The 20,327-nt window shown below is 46.3% G+C and overlaps 1 protein-coding gene across 1 annotated transcript in view; it reads left to right on the plus strand.

Annotated features, from left to right (window-relative positions):
- The window catches only part of LOC135565166 (protein SON-like), a 157,086-nt gene that overhangs the window by 24,949 nt on the left and 111,810 nt on the right, over positions 1–20,327 (plus strand). Inside the window, exons 4-5 of the mRNA XM_065011229.1 lie at positions 9,980–10,131; positions 10,267–10,438. Of these exons, the coding sequence (XP_064867301.1) occupies positions 9,980–10,131; positions 10,267–10,438 (324 nt within the window). The remainder of the gene's footprint in view (positions 1–9,979; positions 10,132–10,266; positions 10,439–20,327) is intronic.

A 20,327-nucleotide genomic window follows, 5' to 3' on the forward strand; every position in this document is an offset into this window, starting at 1 on the left:
CGCTGCTGGTCTGTGGTGTGTAATGAGGAGCAACCAGACGCTGCTGGTCTGTGGTGTGTAATGAGGAGCAACCAGACGCTGCTGGTCTGTGGTGTGTAATGAGGAGCAACCAGACGCTGCTGGTCTGTGGTGTTTAATGAGGAGCAACCAGACGCTGTTGGTCTGTGGTGTGTAATGAGGAGCAACCAGACGCTGCTGGTCTGTGGTGTGTAATGAGGAGCAACCAGACGCTGCTGGTCTGTGGTGTGTAATGAGGAGCAACCAGACGCTGCTGGTCTGTGGTGTGTAATGAGGAGCAACCAGACGCTGCTGGTCTGTGGTGTGTAATGAGGAGCAACCAGACGCTGCTGGTCTGTGGTGTTTAATGAGGAGCAACCAGACGCTGCTGGTCTGTGGTGTGTAATGAGGAGCAACCAGACGCTGCTGGTCTGTGGTGTGTAATGAGGAGCAACCAGACGCTGCTGGTCTGTGGTGTGTAATGAGGACCAACCAGACGCTGCTGGTCTGTGGTGTGTAATGAGGAGCAACCAGACGCTGCTGGTCTGTGGTGTGTAATGAGGAGCAACCAGACGCTGCTGGTCTGTGGTGTGTAATGAGGAGCAACCAGACGCTGCTGGCCTGTGGTGTGTAATGAGGAGCAACCAGACGCTGCACTTGACACATTTATGAAATTGCTTATTATTCCAGTTACTAATAAGCTCATTAAGAAAATGACAGTAAAAACTGTTAAATCCCCTTAGATTGATGAGGAATTGAAGAATTGTAAGGTTGGGAGGGATGAGGAATTGAAGAATTGTATGGTTGAGAGGGATGAGGAATTGAAGAATTGTATGGTTGAGAGGGATGAGGAATTGAAGAATTGTATGGTTGGGAGGGATGAGGAATTGAAGAATTGTATGGTTGGGAGGGATGAGGAATTGAAGAATTGTATGGTTGGGAGGGATGAGGATTTGAAGAATTGTATGGTTGGGAGGGATGAGGAATTGAAGAATTGTATGTTTAAGAGGAATGAGGATTGGAAGAATTGTATGGTTATAGGTCTGGCTGGCAAACGTATGAAGAAATCATGTGACTAAAAGAAATAAAAATAAGAAGAAACTACACTATGAAACAAAGATAAATGACAAAGAATGACATTAAAAAGCTTTGGAGCTTCAATGAAATGTTTGGCAAAAAGGCAAACTCAAGCTTCATCATTAATTTAATCAGATGGCTCATTCATCATTCATCATAAAACATCATAAAAACTAATGATGTTTCTCATTGGCCAGTTTAGTAAATTTAGGCATGACATGTAAGGGGCCTAGACAGTTCTGTCTCACCTGGACGACTGTTCAGTTGTGTGGTCTGGTGCCACAAAAAGGGACAAAGAACATTACAATTGGTTCTGAACAGGGCAGCATGGCTGGTCCTTAAAGTCAATCTCTCCTGGCTGGCCCTTAAAGTCAATCTCTCCTGGCTGAAAGTGGAGGAGAGATTGACTTCATCACTACTTGTTTTTGTAAGAGGTGTTGACACATCAGTCTATACATCAGTCTACACATCAATCTATACATCAGTCTACACATCAATCTACACATCAGTCTATACATCCGTCTATACATCAGTCTACACATCGGTCTACACATCAGTCTACACATCAGTCTACACATCAGTCTACACATCAGTCTACACATCAGTCTATACATCAATCTACACATCAATCTACACATCAGTCTACACATCAGTCTATACATCAGTCTACACATCAGTCTACACATCAGTCTATACATCAATCTACACATCAGTCTACACATCAATCTACACATCAGTCTATACATCAGTCTATACATCAGTCTACACATCAGTCTACACATCAGTCTACACATCAATCTACACATCAGTCTACACATCAATATACACATCAGTCTACACATCAGTCTATACATCAGTCTACACATCAGTCTACACATCAGTCTACACATCAATCTACACATCAATCTACACATCAGTCTACACATCAGTCTACACATCAATCTACACATCAGTCTACACATCAATATACACATCAGTCTACACATCAGTCTACACATCAGTCTACACATCAGTCTACACATCAGTCTACACATCAATCTACACATCAATCTACACATCAGTCTACACATCAGTCTATACATCAGTCTACACATCAATCTACACATCAGTCTATACATCAGTCTACACATCAGTCTACACATCAGTCTACACATCAATCTACACATCAGTCTACACATCAGTCTACACATCAGTCTACACATCAATCTATTTACATCAGTCTACACATCAGTCTATACATCAGTCTACACATCAGTCTACACATCAGTCTATACATCAGTCTACACATCAATCTACACATCAGTCTACACATCAATCTACACATCAGTCTACACATCAATCTACACATCAGTCTACACATCAATCTACACATCAGTCTACACATCAGTCTACACATCAGTCTACACATCAGTCTACACATCAATCTACACATCAGTATATACATCAGTCTACACATCAATCTACACATCAGTATTTACATCAGTCTATACATCAATCTACACATCAGTCTATACATCAGTCTATACATCAGTCTATACATCAATCTATACATCAGTCTATACATCAGTCTATACATCAATCTACACATCAGTCTACACATCAATCTATCAGTCTACACATCAGTCTACACATCAGTCTATACATCAGTCTACACATCAGTCTACACATCAATCTATACATCAGTATATACATCAATCTACACATCAGTCTACACATCAGTCTATACATCAGTCTATACATCAGTCTACACATCAATCTACACATCAATCTACACATCAGTCTACACATCAATCTACACATCAGTCTATACATCAATCTACACATCAGTCTACACATCAATCTACACATCAGTCTACACATCAATCTACACATCAGTCTACACATCAATCTATACATCAGTATATACATCAATCTACACATCAGTCTATACATCAGTATATACATCAATCTACACATCAGTCTACACATCAATCTACACATCAGTCTATACATCAGTCTATACATCAGTCTACACATCAGTCTATACATCAGTCTACACATCAATCTACACATCAATCTACACATCAATCTACACATCAGTCTACACATCAGTCTATACATCAGTCTACACATCAGTCTACACATCAATCTACACATCAGTCTACACATCAGTCTATCAGTTATACATCAGTCTACACATCAGTCTACACATCAATCTACACATCAGTATTTACATCAGTCTACACATCAGTCTATACATCAATCTACACATCAGTCTATACATCAGTCTACACATCAGTCTACACATCAATCTACACATCAGTATTTACATCAGTCTACACATCAGTCTACACATCAGTCTATACATCAATCTACACATCAGTCTACACATCAATCTACACATCAGTCTATACATCAGTCTACACATCAGTCTACACATCAATCTACACATCAGTATATACATCAGTCTACACATCAGTCTACACATCAGTCTACACATCAATATACACATCAGTCTACACATCAGTCTACACATCAGTCTATACATCAATCTACACATCAGTCTACACATCAGTCTATACATCAGTCTACACATCAATCTACACATCAGTCTACACATCAATCTATACATCAGTATATACATCAATCTACACATCAGTCTACACATCAGTCTATACATCAGTATATACATCAATCTACACATCAGTCTATACATCAGTATATACATCAATCTACACATCAGTCTACACATCAATCTACACATCAGTCTACACATAAGTCTACACATCAGTCTATACATCAGTCTACACATCAGTCTACACATCAGTCTACACATCAGTCTATACATCAATCTACACATCAGTCTACACATCAGTCTACACATCAGTCTACACATCAGTCTACACATCAATCTACACATCAGTCTATACATCAATCTACATATCAGTCTATACATCAATCTATACATCAGTCTATACATCAGTCTACACATCAGTCTATACATCAATCTACACATCAGTCTACACATCAGTCTACACATCAGTCTACACATCAGTCTATACATCAATCTACACATCAGTCTACACATCAATCTACACATCAGTCTACACATCAGTCTATACATCAGTCTACACATCAGTCTATACATCAGTCTATACATCAGTCTACACATCAGTCTACACATCAATCTACACATCAGTCTATACATCAGTCTACACATCAGTCTACACATCAGTCTACACATCAGTCTATACATCAATCTACACATCAGTCTATACATCAATCTACACATCAGTCTACACATCAATCTACACAGCAGTCTACACATCAATCTACACATCAGTCTATACATCAATCTACACAATACAACATAATGATGAAGCAAAAAGCATTAAAAAAACGGAAATATTATATTTACATAATTATTCAGGCCCTTTACTCAGAAGCACCTTTGGCAGCGATAAACAGCCTTGAGTCTTCTCGGGTATGACACTACAAGCTTGGCACACCTGTATTTGGGGAGTTTCTCCCATTCTTCTTTGCATTCAGGCCAAAGAATTCAATATTGGTTTCATCAGAACAGAGAATCTTGTTTCTAATGGTCTAAGAGTCTTTAGGTGCCTTTCGGGCAAACTCCAAGCGGGCTATCATGTGCCTTTTACTGAGGAGTGGCTTCCGTCAGGCTATTCTACCATAAAAGCCTGATTGGTGGTGTGCAGAGATGGTTGTCCTTCTGGAAGATTCCCATCTCCTCAGAGGAACTCCAGAGCTCTGTCAAGGTGACCATCGGGTTCTTGGTCACCTCCCTGACCAAGGCCCTCCTCCTCCGACAGCTCATTTTGGCTGGGCGGCCAGCTCTAGGTAGAGTCTTGCTGGTTCCAAACGTCTTCCATTTATTAAGATTGATATAATGATGGGAACCTTCAATGCTGCAGAAATGTTTTGGTACCCTTCCCCAGATCTGTGCCTCGACACAATCCTGTCATTATGGGGTATTGTGATGTCATTATGGGGTATTGTGATGTCATTATCCTGTCTCGGAGCTCTACGGACAATTCCTTCAACCTCATGTCTTGGTTTTTACTCTGACATGCTCTGTTAACTGTGGGACCTTTATATAGACAGGTGTGTGCCTTTCCAAATCATGTCCAATCAATAGAATTTACCACAGGTGGACTCCAGTCAAGTTGTAGAAACATCTCAAGGATGATCAATGATCAATTTAGAGTCTCAAAGCAAAGGGTATGAATAAGCACGAAAATATGATATTTCTGTTTTTTATTATTAACCAGTTTTTGCCTTGTCATCATGGGGTATTGTGATGTCATCATGGGGTATTGTGATGTCATCATGGGCTATTGTGATGTCATCGTGGGGTATTGTGATGTCATCATGGGGTATTGTGATGTCATCATGGGGTATTGTGATGTCATCATGGGGTATTGTGATGTCATCATGGGGTATTGTGATGTCATCATGGGGTATTGTGATGTCATCATGGGGTATTGTGATGTATTCATGGGGTATTGTGATGTCATCATGGGGTATTGTGATGTATTCATGGGGTATTGTGATGTCATCATGGGGTATTGTGATGTATTCATGGGGTATTGTGATGTCATCATGGGGTATTGTGATGTATTCATGGGGTATTGTGATGTCATCATGGGGTATTGTGATGTATTCATGGGGTATTGTGATGTCATCATGGGGTATTGTGATGTATTCATGGGGTATTGTGATGTCATCATGGGGTATTGTGATGTATTCATGGGGTATTGTGATGTCATCATGGGGTATTGTGATGTCATCATGGGGTATTGTGATGTCATCATGGGCTATTGTGATGTCATCATGGGGTATTGTGATGTCATCATGGGGTATTGTGATGTCATCATGGGGTATTGTGATGTCATCATGGGGTATTGTGATGTCATCATGGGGTATTGTGATGTCATCATGGGGTATTGTGATGTCATCATGGGGTATTGTGATGTATTCATGGGGTATTGTGTGTAGATTGATAAGGATTTTATATTTATTTAATCCATTTGAGAATTAGGCTGTAATGTCAAAACAAATTGGAAATTGTCAAGAGTGCACTGTATTTGTGATGTAGGTGCCTTAATTAATGTGTTTGGACCCCAGGAAGAGTAGCTGCTGCCTTGGCAGGAACTAATGGGGATCCATAATAAACCCCAGGAAGAGTAGCTGCTGCCCTGGCAGGAACTAATGGGGATCCATAATAAACCCCAGGAAGAGTAGCTGCTGCCTTGGCAGGAACTAATGGGGGTCCATAATAAACCCCAGGAAGTGTAGCTGCTGCCTTGGCAACAGGAACTAATGGGGATTCATAATAAACCCCAGGAAGAGTAGCTGCTGCCTTGGCAACAGGAACTAATGGGGATTCATAATAAACCCCAGGAAGAGTAGCTGCTGCCTTGGCAACAGGAACTAATGGGGATTCATAATAAACCCCAGGAAGAGTAGCTGCTGCCTTGGCAACAGGAACTAATGGGGATCCATAATGAATACAAATAGAAATACAGAGAGAAGAAAAGAGAAATAATAGAAAACTTATAACATGAGGAATAAATACACACTATCCTCTCTCCTCTCCTCATCTATTTCCTCCATATGTCTCTCCTCTCTCCTCTCTCCTGTCCTCATCTATTTCCTCCATATGTCTCTCTCCTCTCTCCTCTCTCCTCTCTCCTCTCCTCATCTATTTCCTCCATATGTCTCTCCTCTCTCCTCTCTCCTGTCCTCATCTATTTCCCCCATATGTCTCTCTCCTCTCTCCTGTCCTCATCTATTTCCTCCATATGTCTCTCTCCTCTCTCCTCTCTCTGTCTCTCCTCTCTCCTATCTCCTCTCTCCTTTCCTCATCTATTTCCTCCATATGTCTCTCTCCTCTCTCTGTCTCTCCTCTCTCCTCTCTCCTCTCTCCTGTCCTCATCTATTTCCTCCATATGTCTCTCTCCTCTCTCCTCTCTCTGTCTCTCCTCTCTCCTATCTCCTCTCTCCTGTCCTCATCTATTTCCTCCATATGTCTCTCTCCTCTCTCTGTCTCTCCTCTCTCCTATCTCCTCTCTCCTGTCCTCATCTATTTCCTCCATATGTCTCTCCTCTCTCCTCTCTCCTCTCCTCATCTATTTCCTCCATATGTCTCTCTCCTCTCTCTGTCTCTCCTCTCTCCTCTCTCCTCTCTCCTGTCCTCATCTATTTCCTCCATATGTCTCTCTCCTCTCTCCTGTCCTCATCTATTTCCTCCATATGTCTTTCTCCTCTCTCCTGTCCTCATCTATTTCCTCCATATGTCTCTCTCTATGTCTCCCTCCTCTCTCCTGTCCTCATCTATTTCCTCCATATGTCTCTCTCCTCTATCCTCTCTCCTGTCTCCTGTCCTCATCTATTTCCCCCATATGTCTCTCTCCTGTCTCCTGTCTTCATCTATTTCCTCCATATGTCTCTCTCCTCTCTCCTCTCTCTGTCTCTCCTCTCTCCTCTCTCCTCTCTCCTCTCTCCTGTCCTCATCTATTTCCTCCATATGTCTCTCTCCTCTCTCCAGTCTCCTGTCCTCATCTATTTCCTCCATATGTCTCTCTCCTCTCTCTGTCTCTCCTCTCTCCTCTCTCCTCTCTCCTGTCCTCATCTATTTCCTCCATATGTCTCTCTCCTCTCTCCTGTCTCCTGTCCTCATCTATTTCCTCCATATGTCTCTCTCCTCTCCTGTCCTCATCTATTTCCTCCATATGTCTCTCCTCTCTCCAGTCTCTCCTGTCCTCATCTATTTCCTCCATATGTCTCTCTCCTATCTCCTCTCTCCTGTCCTCATCTATTTCCTGCATATGTCTCTCTCCTCTCTCCTGTCTCCTGTCCTCATCTATTTCCTCCATATGTCTTTCTCCTCTCTCCTGTCCTCATCTATTTCCTCCATATGTCTCTCTCTATGTCTCTCTCCTCTCTCCTGTCCTCATCTATTTCCTCCATATGTCTCTCTCCTCTATCCTCTCTCCTGTCTCCTGTCCTCATCTATTTCCCCCATATGTCTCTCTCCTGTCTCCTGTCCTCATCTATTTCCTCCATATGTCTCTCTCCTCTCTCCTGTCCTCATCTATTTCCTCCATATGTCTCTCTCCTCTCTCCTCTCTCCTCTCTCCTGTCCTCTCTATTTCCTCCATATGTCTCTCTCCTCTCTCCTCTCTCCTGTCCTCATCTATTTCCTCCATATGTCTCTCCTCTCTCCTCTCTCCTCTCTCCTGTCCTCATCTATTTCCTCCATATGTCTTTCTCCTCTCTCCTCTCTCCTGTCCTCATCTATTTCCTCCATATGTCTCTCCTCTCTCCTCTCTCCTCTCTCCTCTCTCCTGTCCTCATCTATTTCCTCCATATGTCTTTCTCCTCTCTCCTGTCCTCATCTATTTCCTCCATATGTCACTCTCTATGTCTCTCTCCTCTCTCCTGTCCTCATCTATTTCCTCCATATGTCTCTCTCTCTCTCTCTCCTGTCCTCATCTATTTCCTCCATATGTCTTTCTCTCTCTCTCTCTCCTGTCCTCATCTATTTCCTCCATATGTCTCTCTCTATGTCTCTCTCTCTCCCCTGTCCTCATCTATTTCCTCCATATGTCTCTCTCTCTCTCCTCATCTCTCTCCTGTCCCCCTGTCCTCATCTATTTCCTCCATATGTCTTTCTCCTCTCTCCTGTCCTCATCTATTTCCTCCATATGTCTCTCTCCTCTCTCCTCTCTCCTGTCCTCATCTATTTCCTCCATATGTCTCTCTCCTCTCTCCTGTCCTCATCTATTTCCTCCATATGTCTCTCCTCTCTCCTCTATCCTCTCTCCTGTCTCCTGTCCTCATCTATTTCCTCCATATGTCTTTCTCCTCTCTCCTGTCCTCATCTATTTCCTCCATATGTCTCTCCTCTCTCCTCTCTCCTCTCTCCTGTCCTCATCTATTTCTCCCATATGTCTCTCTCCTATCTCCTCTCTCCTGTCCTCATCTATTTCCCCCATATGTCTCTCTCCTCTCTCCTGTCCTCATCTATTTCCTCCATATGTCTCTCTCCTCTCTCCTCTCTCTGTCTCTCCTCTCTCCTCTCTCCTCTCTCCTGTCCGCATCTATTTCCCCCATATGTCTCTCTCCTATCTCCTCATCTATTTCCCCCATATGTCTCTCTCCTCTCTCCTGTCCTCATCTATTTCCTCCATATGTCTCTCCTCTCTCCTCTCTCCTATCTCCTGTCCTCATCTATTTCCTCCATATGTCTTTCTCCTCTCTCCTGTCCTCATCTATTTCCTCCATATGTCTCTCTCCTCTCTCCTCTCTCCTGTCCTCATCTATTTCCTCCATATGTCTCTCTCTATGTCTCTCTCCTCTCTCCTGTCCTCATCTATTTCCCCCATATGTCTCTCTCCTCTCTCCTATCTCCTCTCTCCTCATATCTCTTCCTCCATATGTCTCTCTCCTATCTCCTCTCTCCTGTCCTCATCTATTTCCTCCATATGTCTCTCTCCTCTCTCCTGTCCTCATCTATTTCCTCCATATGTCTCTCTCCTCTCTCCTCTCTCCTGTCCTCATCTATTTCCTCCATATGTCTCTCTCCTCTCTCCTCTCTCCTGTCCTCATCTATTTCCCCCATATGCCTCTCTCCTCTCTCCTGTCCTCATCTATTTCCCCCATATGCCTCTCTCCTCTCTCCTGTCCTCATCTATTTCCCCCATATGCCTCTCTCCTCTCTCCTGTCCTCATCTATTTCCCCCATATGCCTCTCTCCTCTCTCCTGTCCTCATCTATTTCCCCCATATGCCTCTCTCCTCTCTCCTATCTCCTCTCTCCTCATATCTCTTCCTGCATTTGTCTCTCTCTTCTCCCCATCTCTAACTCTCTCCTCTCCTCTCTTCTCATCTCTGTCCCCCAGCCCATGACTGCTGTGAGGCGGTGCAGGTCACCCTGTGCAGGGCCCGACCCGGCCACCTCCCGGCCGGTGAATCCCCGGTGTCTGTGGTGGCGGTGGCGGAGCAGAGGTTCAACTTCGTCCAGGACCTGGCCTTCGACATGGCCCAGTTTCTGGTGAGCATCTAGGTTGAAAATATGAACATTGAGTCAAGAGTATTTTGAACAAAGGTGCTCCCATGAATATGTTTATTTTTTAAAGCCCGTTGCACGTGAATATAACATTGTCCTCACCTGGTATCCTCAACCTAGGTGAGCACTGCAGGGAGACCAGACGGCCTTGAGGGGGCGCTGTTACTCGATGAGTGTCAGATCCCTCTGGAGGAATGTGAGAGACTGGATGAAAGTCTGTCCCTGGCACTGAGACACCTGGACCTGCCTGATGGGTGGAACCTACTGGGGACACACCTCAGGAACATCACTGGTGAGGGAGGGAGGGAGGGGGAGGGGAGGGAGGGAGGGAGGGAGGGAGGGAGGGAGGGGGAGGAGGGAGGGAGGGAGGGAGGGAGGGAGGGAGGGAGGGAGAGAGAGGGAGGGAGGGAGGGAGGGAGGGTATTTCAAGGTAGGGTATTTCAGTATAACATCGCAGTCAAAATTTACTTGGTTTATCACAGAGACAGACAGACAGACAGACAGACAGACAGACAGACAGACAGACAGAAATTGATTGATTGATTGATTGATTGATTCAGGTACCCAAACACAAAGTGGCTAAGCTCAGGTACCCAAACACAAAGTGGCTAAGCTCAGGTACCCAAACACAAAGTGGCTAAGCTCAGGTACCCAAACACAAAGTGGCTAAGCTCAGGTACCCAAACACAAAGTGGCTAAGCTCAGGTACCCAAACACAAAGTGGCTAAGCTCAGGTACCCAAACACAAAGTGGCTCAGCTCAGGTACCCAAACACAAAGTGGCTAAGCTCAGGTACCCAAACACAAAGTGGCTAAACTCAGGTACCCAAACACAAAGTGGCTAAATTCAGGTACCCAAACACAAAGTGGCTAAGCTCAGGTACCCAAACACAAAGTGGCTAAACTCAGGTACCCAAACACAAAGTGGCTAAACTCAGGTACCCAAACACAAAGTGGCTAAACTCAGGTACCCAAACACAAAGTGGCTAAGCTCAGGTACCCAAACACAAAGTGGCTAAGCTCAGGTACCCAAACACAAAGTGGCTCAGCTCAGGTACCCAAACACAAAGTGGCTCAGCTCAGGTACCCAAACACAAAGTGGCTAAGCTCAGGTACCCAAACACAAAGTGGCTCAGCTCAGGTACCCAAACACAAAGTGGCTAAACTCAGGTACCCAAACACAAAGTGGCTCAGCTCAGGTACCCAAACACAAAGTGGCTCAGCTCAGGTACCCAAACACAAAGTGGCTAAGCTCAGGTACCCAAACACAAAGTGGCTCCTTTCAGGTACCCAAACACAAAGTGGCTAAGCTCAGGTACCCAAACACAAAGTGGCTAAACTCAGGTACCCAAACACCAGACTTGCCCTGGAGCTTTTGTCAGAGGACAGACTAGGGTCCCCCAGCCCAACTCCCACTAAAACACCCGCTACACCGCTGAGATAATACAACAGGAGTAGCATGCTAGGTGCTCTGTGATTCACCTCCCCCCTACAGTAGACAGTACATCTCTCTACCATGGAGTCTAACTGGATGATCTCCCCTACAGTAGACAGTACATCTCTCTACCATGGAGTCTGACAGGTCTAACTGGCTGATCTCCCCTACAGTAGACAGTACATCTCTCTACCATGGAGTCTGACAGGTCTGACTGGCTGATCTCCCCTACAGTAGACAGTACATCTCTCTACCATGGAGTCTGACAGGTCTAACTGGCTGATCTCCCCTACAGTAGACAGTACATCTCTCTACCATGGAGTCTGACAGGCTGATCTCCCCTACAGTAGACAGTACATCTCTCTACCATGGAGTCTGACAGGTCTAACTGGCTGATCTCCCCTACAGTAGACAGTACATCTCTCTACCATGGAGTCTAACTGGCTGATCTCCCCTACAGTAGACAGTACATCTCTCTACCATGGAGTCTGACAGGTCTAACTGGCTGATCTCCCCTACAGTAGACAGTACATCTCTCTACCATGGAGTCTGACAGGTCTAACTGGCTGATCTCCCCTACAGTAGACAGTACATCTCTCTACCATGGAGACTGACAGGTCTAACTGGCTGATCTCCCCTACAGTAGACAGTACATCTCTCTACCATGGAGTCTGACAGGTCTAACTGGCTGATCTCCCCTACAGTAGACAGTACATCTTTCTACCATGGAGTCTGACAGGTCTAACTGGCTGATCTACCCTACAGTAGACAGTACATCTCTCTACCATGGAGTCTGACAGGTCTAACTGGCTGATCTCACCTACAGTAGACAGTACATCTCTCTACCATGGAGTCTGACAGGTCTAACTGGCTGATCTCCCCTACAGTAGACAGTACATCTCTCTACCATGGAGTCTGACAGGTCTAACTGGCTGATCTCCCCTACAGTAGACAGTACATCTCTCTACCATGGAGTCTAACTGGCTGATCTCCCCTACAGTAGACAGTGCATCTCTCTACCATGGAGTCTGACAGGTCTAAGTGGCTGATCTCCCCTACAGTAGACAGTACATCTCTCTACCATGGAGTCTGACAGGTCTGACTGGCTGATCTCCCCTACAGTAGACAGTACATCTCTCTACCATGGAGTCTGACTGGCTGATCTCCTCTACAGTAGACAGTACATCTCTCTACCATGGAGTCTAACTGGCTGATCTCCCCTACAGTAGACAGTGCATCTCTCTACCATGGAGTCTGACAGGTCTAACAGGCTGATCTCCCCTACAGTAGACAGTACATCTCTCTACCATGGAGTCTAACTGGCTGATCTCCCCTACAGTAGACAGTGCATCTCTCTACCATGGAGTCTGACAGGTCTAACAGGCTGATCTCCCCTACAGTAGACAGTACATCTCTCTACCATGGAGTCTGACAGGCTGATCTCCCCTACAGTAGACAGTACATCTCTCTACCATGGAGTCTGACAGGTCTAACTGGCTGATCTCCCCTACAGTAGACAGTACATCTCTCTACCATGGAGTCTGACAGGTCTAACTGGCTGATCTCCCCTACAGTAGACAGTACATCTCTCTACCATGGAGTCTAACTGGCTGATCTCCCCTACAGTAGACAGTACATCTCTCTACCATGGAGTCTGACAGGTCTAACTGGCTGATCTCCCCTACAGTAGACAGTACATCTCTCTACCATGGAGTCTGACAGGTCTAACTGGCTGATCTCCCCTACAGTAGACAGTACATCTCTCTACCATGGAGTCTGACAGGTCTAACTGGCTGATCTCCCCTACAGTAGACAGTACATCTCTCTACCATGGAGTCTAACTGGCTGATCTCCCCTACAGTAGACAGTGCATCTCTCTACCATGGAGTCTGACAGGTCTAACTGGCTGATCTCCCCTACAGTAGACAGTACATCTCTCTACCATGGAGTCTGACAGGTCTGACTGGCTGATCTCCCCTACAGTAGACAGTACATCTCTCTACCATGGAGTCTGACTGGCTGATCTCCCCTACAGTAGACAGTACATCTCTCTACCATGGAGTCTAACTGGCTGATCTCCCCTACAGTAGACAGTGCATCTCTCTACCATGGAGTCTGACAGGTCTAACAGGCTGATCTCCCCTACAGTAGACAGTACATCTCTCTACCATGGAGTCTGACAGGCTGATCTCCCCTACAGTAGACAGTACATCTCTCTACCATGGAGTCTGACAGGTCTAACTGGCTGATCTCCCCTACAGTAGACAGTACATCTCTCTACCATGGAGTCTGACAGGTCTAACTGGCTGATCTCCCCTACAGTAGACAGTACATCTCTCTACCATGGAGTCTAACTGGCTGATCTCCCCTACAGTAGACAGTACATCTCTCTACCATGGAGTCTGACAGGTCTAACTGGCTGATCTCCCCTACAGTAGACAGTACATCTCTCTACCATGGAGTCTGACAGGTCTAACTGGCTGATCTCCCCTACAGTAGACAGTACATCTCTCTACCATGGAGTCTAACTGGCTGATCTCCCCTACAGTAGACAGTGCATCTCTCTACCATGGAGTCTGACAGGTCTAACTGGCTGATCTCCCCTACAGTAGACAGTACATCTCTCTACCATGGAGTCTAACTGGCTGATCTCCCCTACAGTAGACAGTACATCTCTCTACCATGGAGTCTGACTGGCTGATCTCCCCTACAGTAGACAGTACATCTCTCTACCATGGAGTCTAACTGGCTGATCTCCCCTACAGTAGACAGTGCATCTCTCTACCATGGAGTCTGACAGGTCTAACAGGCTGATCTCCCCTACAGTAGACAGTACATCTCTCTACCATGGAGTCTGACAGGCTGATCTCCCCTACAGTAGACAGTACATCTCTCTACCATGGAGTCTGACAGGTCTAACTGGCTGATCTCCCCTACAGTAGACAGTACATCTCTCTACCATGGAGTCTGACAGGTCTAACTGGCTGATCTCCCCTACAGTAGACAGTGCATCTCTCTACCATGGAGTCTGACAGGTCTGACTGGCTGATCTCCCCTACAGTAGACAGTACATCTCTCTACCATGGAGTCTGACTGGCTGATCTCCCCTACAGTAGACAGTACATCTCTCTACCATGGAGTCTAACTGGCTGATCTCCCCTACAGTAGACAGTGCATCTCTCTACCATGGAGTCTGACAGGTCTAACAGGCTGATCTCCCCTACAGTAGACAGTACATCTCTCTACCATGGAGTCTGACAGGCTGATCTCCCTACAGTAGACAGTACATCTCTCTACCATGGAGTCTGACAGGTCTAACTGGCTGATCTCCCCTACAGTAGACAGTACATCTCTCTACCATGGAGTCTGACAGGTCTAACTGGCTGATCTCCCCTACAGTAGACAGTACATCTCTCTACCATGGAGTCTAACTGGCTGATCTCCCCTACAGTAGACAGTACATCTCTCTACCATGGAGTCTGACAGGTCTAACTGGCTGATCTCCCCTACAGTAGACAGTACATCTCTCTACCATGGAGTCTGACAGGTCTAACTGGCTGATCTCCCCTACAGTAGACAGTACATCTCTCTACCATGGAGTCTGACAGGTCTAACTGGCTGATCTCCCCTACAGTAGACAGTGCATCTCTCTACCATGGAGTCTGACAGGTCTGACTGGCTGATCTCCCCTACAGTAGACAGTACATCTCTCTACCATGGAGTCTGACAGGTCTGATCTGATCTCCCCTACAGTAGACAGTACATCTCTACCATGGTCTGAGTCTAACTGGCTGATCTCCCCTACAGTAGACAGTGCATCTCTCTACCATGGAGTCTGACAGGTCTAACAGGCTGATCTCCCCTACAGTAGACAGTACATCTCTCTACCATGGAGTCTGACAGGCTGATCTCCCCTACAGTAGACAGTACATCTCTCTGGAGTCTGACCATGGAGTCTGACAGGTCTAACTGGCTGATCTCCCCTACAGTAGACAGTACATCTCTACCATGGAGTCTGACAGGTCTAACTGGCTGATCTCCCCTACAGTAGACAGTACATCTCTCTACCATGGAGTCTAACTGGCTGATCTCCCCTACAGTAGACAGTACATCTCTCTACCATGGAGTCTGACAGGTCTAACTGGCTGATCTCCCCTACAGTAGACAGTACATCTCTCTACCATGGAGTCTGACAGGTCTAACTGGCTGATCTCCCCTACAGTAGACAGTACATCTCTCTACCATGGAGTCTGACAGGTCTAACTGGCTGATCTCCCCTACAGTAGACAGTACATCTCTCTACCATGGAGTCTAACTGGCTGATCTCCCCTACAGTAGACAGTGCATCTCTCTACCATGGAGTCTGACAGGTCTAACTGGCTGATCTCCCCTACAGTAGACAGTACATCTCTCTACCATGGAGTCTGACAGGTCTGACTGGCTGATCTCCCCTACAGTAGACAGTACATCTCTCTACCATGGAGTCTGACTGGCTGATCTCCCCTACAGTAGACAGTACATCTCTCTACCATGGAGTCTAACTGGCTGATCTCCCCTACAGTAGACAGTGCATCTCTCTACCATGGAGTCTGACAGGTCTAACAGGCTGACCTCCCCTACAGTAGACAGTACATCTTTCTACCATGGAGTCTGACAGGTCTAACTGGCTGATCTCCCCTACAGTAGACAGTACATCTCTCTACCATGGAGTCTGACAGGTCTAACTGGCTGATCTCCCCTACAGTAGACAGTACATCTCTCTACCATGGAGTCTGACAGGTCTAACTGGCTGATCTCCCCTACAGTAGACAGTACATCTCTCTACCATGGAGTCTAACTGGCTGATCTCCCCTACAGTAGACAGTACATCTCTCTACCATGGAGTCTGACAGGTCTAACTGGCTGATCTCCCCTACAGTAGACAGTACATCTCTCTACCATGGAGTCTAACTGGCTGATCTCCCCTACAGTAGACAGTACATCTCTCTACCATGGAGTCTGACAGGTCTAACTGGCTGATCTCCCCTACAGTAGACAGTACATCTCTCTACCATGGAGTCTGACAGGTCTAACTGGCTGATCTCCCCTACAGTAGACAGTACATCTCTCTACCATGGAGTCTGACAGGTCTAACTGGCTGATCTCCCTACAGTAGACAGTACATCTCTCTACCATGGAGTCTGACAGGTCTAACTGGCTGATCTCCCCTACAGTAGACAGTACATCTCTCTACCATGGAGTCTGACAGGTCTAACTGGCTGATCTCCCCTACAGTAGACAGTACATCTCTCTACCATGGAGTCTGACAGGTCTAACTGGCTGATCTCCCCTACAGTAGACAGTACATCTCTCTACCATGGAGTCTGACAGGTCTAACTGGCTGATCTCCCCTACAGTAGACGGTACATCTCGCTACCATGGAGTCTGACTGGCTGATCTCCCCTACAGTAGACAGTACATCTCTCTACCATGGAGTCTGACAGGTCTAACTGGCTGATCTCCCCTACAGTAGACAGTACATCTCTCTACCATGGAGTCTGACAGCTCTAACTGGCTGATCTCCCCTACAGTAGACAATACATCTCTCTACCATGGAGTCTAACTGGCTGATCTCCCCTACAGTAGACAGTACATCTCTACCATGGAGTCTGACAGGTCTAACTGGCTGATCTCCCCTACAGTAGACAGTACATCTCTCTACCATGGAGTCTAACTGGCTGATCTCCCCTACAGTAGACAGTACATCTCTCTACCATGGAGTCTGACAGGTCTAACTGGCTGATCTCCCCTACAGTAGACAGTACATCTCTCTACCATGGAGTCTGACAGGTCTAACTGGCTGAGATCCCCTACAGTAGACAGTACATCTCTCTACCATGGAGTCTGACAGGTCTAACTGGCTGATCTCCCCTACAGTAGACAGTACATCTCTCTACCATGGAGTCTAACTGGCTGATCTCCCCTACAGTAGACAGTACATCTCTCTACCATGGAGTCTGACAGGTCTAACTGGCTGATCTCCCCTACAGTAGACAGTACATCTCTCTACCATGGAGTCTAACTGGCTGATCTCCCCTACAGTAGACAGTACATCTCTCTACCATGGAGTCTGACTGGCTGATCTCCCCTACAGTAGACAGTACATCTCTACCATGGAGTCATGGAGTCTAACTGGCTGATCTCCCCTACAGTAGACAGTACATCTCTCTACCATGGAGTCTGACAGGTCTAACAGGCTGATCTCCCTACAGTAGACAGTACATCTCTACATGGAGTCTGACAGGCTGATCTCCCCTACAGTAGACAGTACATCTCTACCATGGAGTCTGACAGGTCTAACTGGCTGATCTCCCCTACAGTAGACAGTACATCTCTCTACCATGGAGTCTGACAGGTCTAACTGGCTGATCTCCCTACAGTAGACAGTACATCTCTCTACCATGGAGTCTGACAGGTCTGACTGGCTGATCTCCCCTACAGTAGACAGTACATCTCTCTACCATGGAGTCTCTGGCTGATCTCCCCTACAGTAGACAGTACATCTCTCTACCATGGAGTCTGACAGGTCTAACTGGCTGATCTCCCCTACAGTAGACAGTACATCTCTCTACCATGGAGTCTGACAGGTCTAACTGGCTGATCTCCCTACAGTAGACAGTACATCTCTCTACCATGGAGTCTAACTGGCTGATCTCCCCTACAGTAGACAGTACATCTCTCTACCATGGAGTCTGACAGGTCTAACTGGCTGATCTCCCCTACAGTAGACAGTACATCTCTCTACCATGGAGTCTGACAGGTCTAACTGGCTGATCTCCCCTACAGTAGACAGTACATCTCTCTACCATGGAGTCTGACAGGTCTAACTGGCTGATCTCCCTACAGTAGACAGTACATCTCTCTACCATGGAGTCTAACTGGCTGATCTCCCCTACAGTAGACAGTCATCTCTACCATGGAGTCTGACAGGTCTAACTGGCTGATCTCCCCTACAGTAGACAGTACATCTCTCTACCATGGAGTCTGACAGGTCTGACTGGCTGATCTCCCCTACAGTAGACAGTACATCTCTCTACCATGGAGTCTGACTGGCTGATCTCCCCTACAGTAGACAGTACATCTCTCTACCATGGAGTCTAACTGGCTGATCTCCCCTACAGTAGACAGTGCATCTCTCTACCATGGAGTCTGACAGGTCTAACAGGCTGATCTCCCCTACAGTAGACAGTACATCTCTCTACCATGGAGTCTGACAGGTCTAACTGGCTGATCTCCCCTACAGTAGACAGTACATCTCTCTACCATGGAGTCTGACAGGTCTAACTGGCTGATCTCCCCTACAGTAGACAGTACATCTCTCTACCATGGAGTCTGACAGGTCTAACTGGCTGATCTCCCCTACAGTAGACAGTACATCTCTCTACCATGGAGTCTAACTGGCTGATCTCCCCTACAGTAGACAGTACATCTCTCTACCATGGAGTCTGACAGGTCTAACTGGCTGATCTCCCTACAGTAGACAGTACATCTCTCTACCATGGAGTCTGACAGGTCTAACTGGCTGATCTCCCCTACAGTAGACAGTACATCTCTCTACCATGGAGTCTGACAGGTCTAACTGGCTGATCTCCCCTACAGTAGACAGTACATCTCTCTACCATGGAGTCTGACAGGTCTAACTGGCTGATCTCCCCTACAGTAGACAGTACATCTCTCTACCATGGAGTCTGACAGGTCTAACTGGCTGATCTCCCCTACAGTAGACAGTACATCTCTCTACCATGGAGTCTGACAGGTCTAACTGGCTGATCTCCCCTACAGTAGACAGTACATCTCTCTACCATGGAGTCTGACAGGTCTAACTGGCTGATCTCCCCTACAGTAGACAGTACATCTCTCTACCATGGAGTCTGACTCTAACTGGCTGATCTCCCCTACAGTAGACAGTACATCTCTCTACCATGGAGTCTGACAGGTCTAACTGGCTGATCTCCCCTACAGTAGACAGTACATCTCTCTACCATGGAGTCTGACAGGTCTAACTGGCTGATCTCCCCTACAGTAGACAGTACATCTCTCTACCATGGAGTCTGACAGGTCTAACTGGCTGATCTCCCCTACAGTAGACAGTACATCTCTCTACCATGGAGTCTGACAGGACAGTACATCTCTCTACCATGGAGTCTAACTGGCTGATCTCCCTACAGTAGACAGTACATCTCTCTACCATGGAGTCTGACAGGTCTAACTGGCTGATCTCCCCTACAGTAGACAGTACATCTCTCTACCATGGAGTCTGACAGGCTGATCTCCCTCCCCTACAGTAGACAGTACATCTCTCTACCATGGAGTCTGACAGGTCTAACTGGCTGATCTCCCCTACAGTAGACAGTACATCTCTCTACCATGGAGTCTGACAGGTCTAACTGGCTGATCTCCCCTACAGTAGACAGTACATCTCTCTACCATGGAGTCTGACTGGCTGATCTCCCTACAGTAGACAGTACATCTCTCTACCATGTCTGAGAACTGGCTGATCTCCCCTACAGTAGACAGTACATCTCTCTACCATGGAGTCTGACAGGTCTAACTGGCTGATCTCCCCTACAGTAGACAGTACATCTCTCTACCATGGAGTCTGACAGGTCTAACTGGCTGATCTCCCCTACAGTAGACAGTACATCTCTCCATGGAGTCCATGGAGTCTAACTGGCTGATCTCCCCTACAGTAGACAGTACATCTCTCT

The sequence above is a fragment of the Oncorhynchus nerka genome, linkage group LG27, assembly GCF_034236695.1.
Source record: "Oncorhynchus nerka isolate Pitt River linkage group LG27, Oner_Uvic_2.0, whole genome shotgun sequence".
Taxonomy (NCBI): domain Eukaryota; kingdom Metazoa; phylum Chordata; class Actinopteri; order Salmoniformes; family Salmonidae; genus Oncorhynchus; species Oncorhynchus nerka.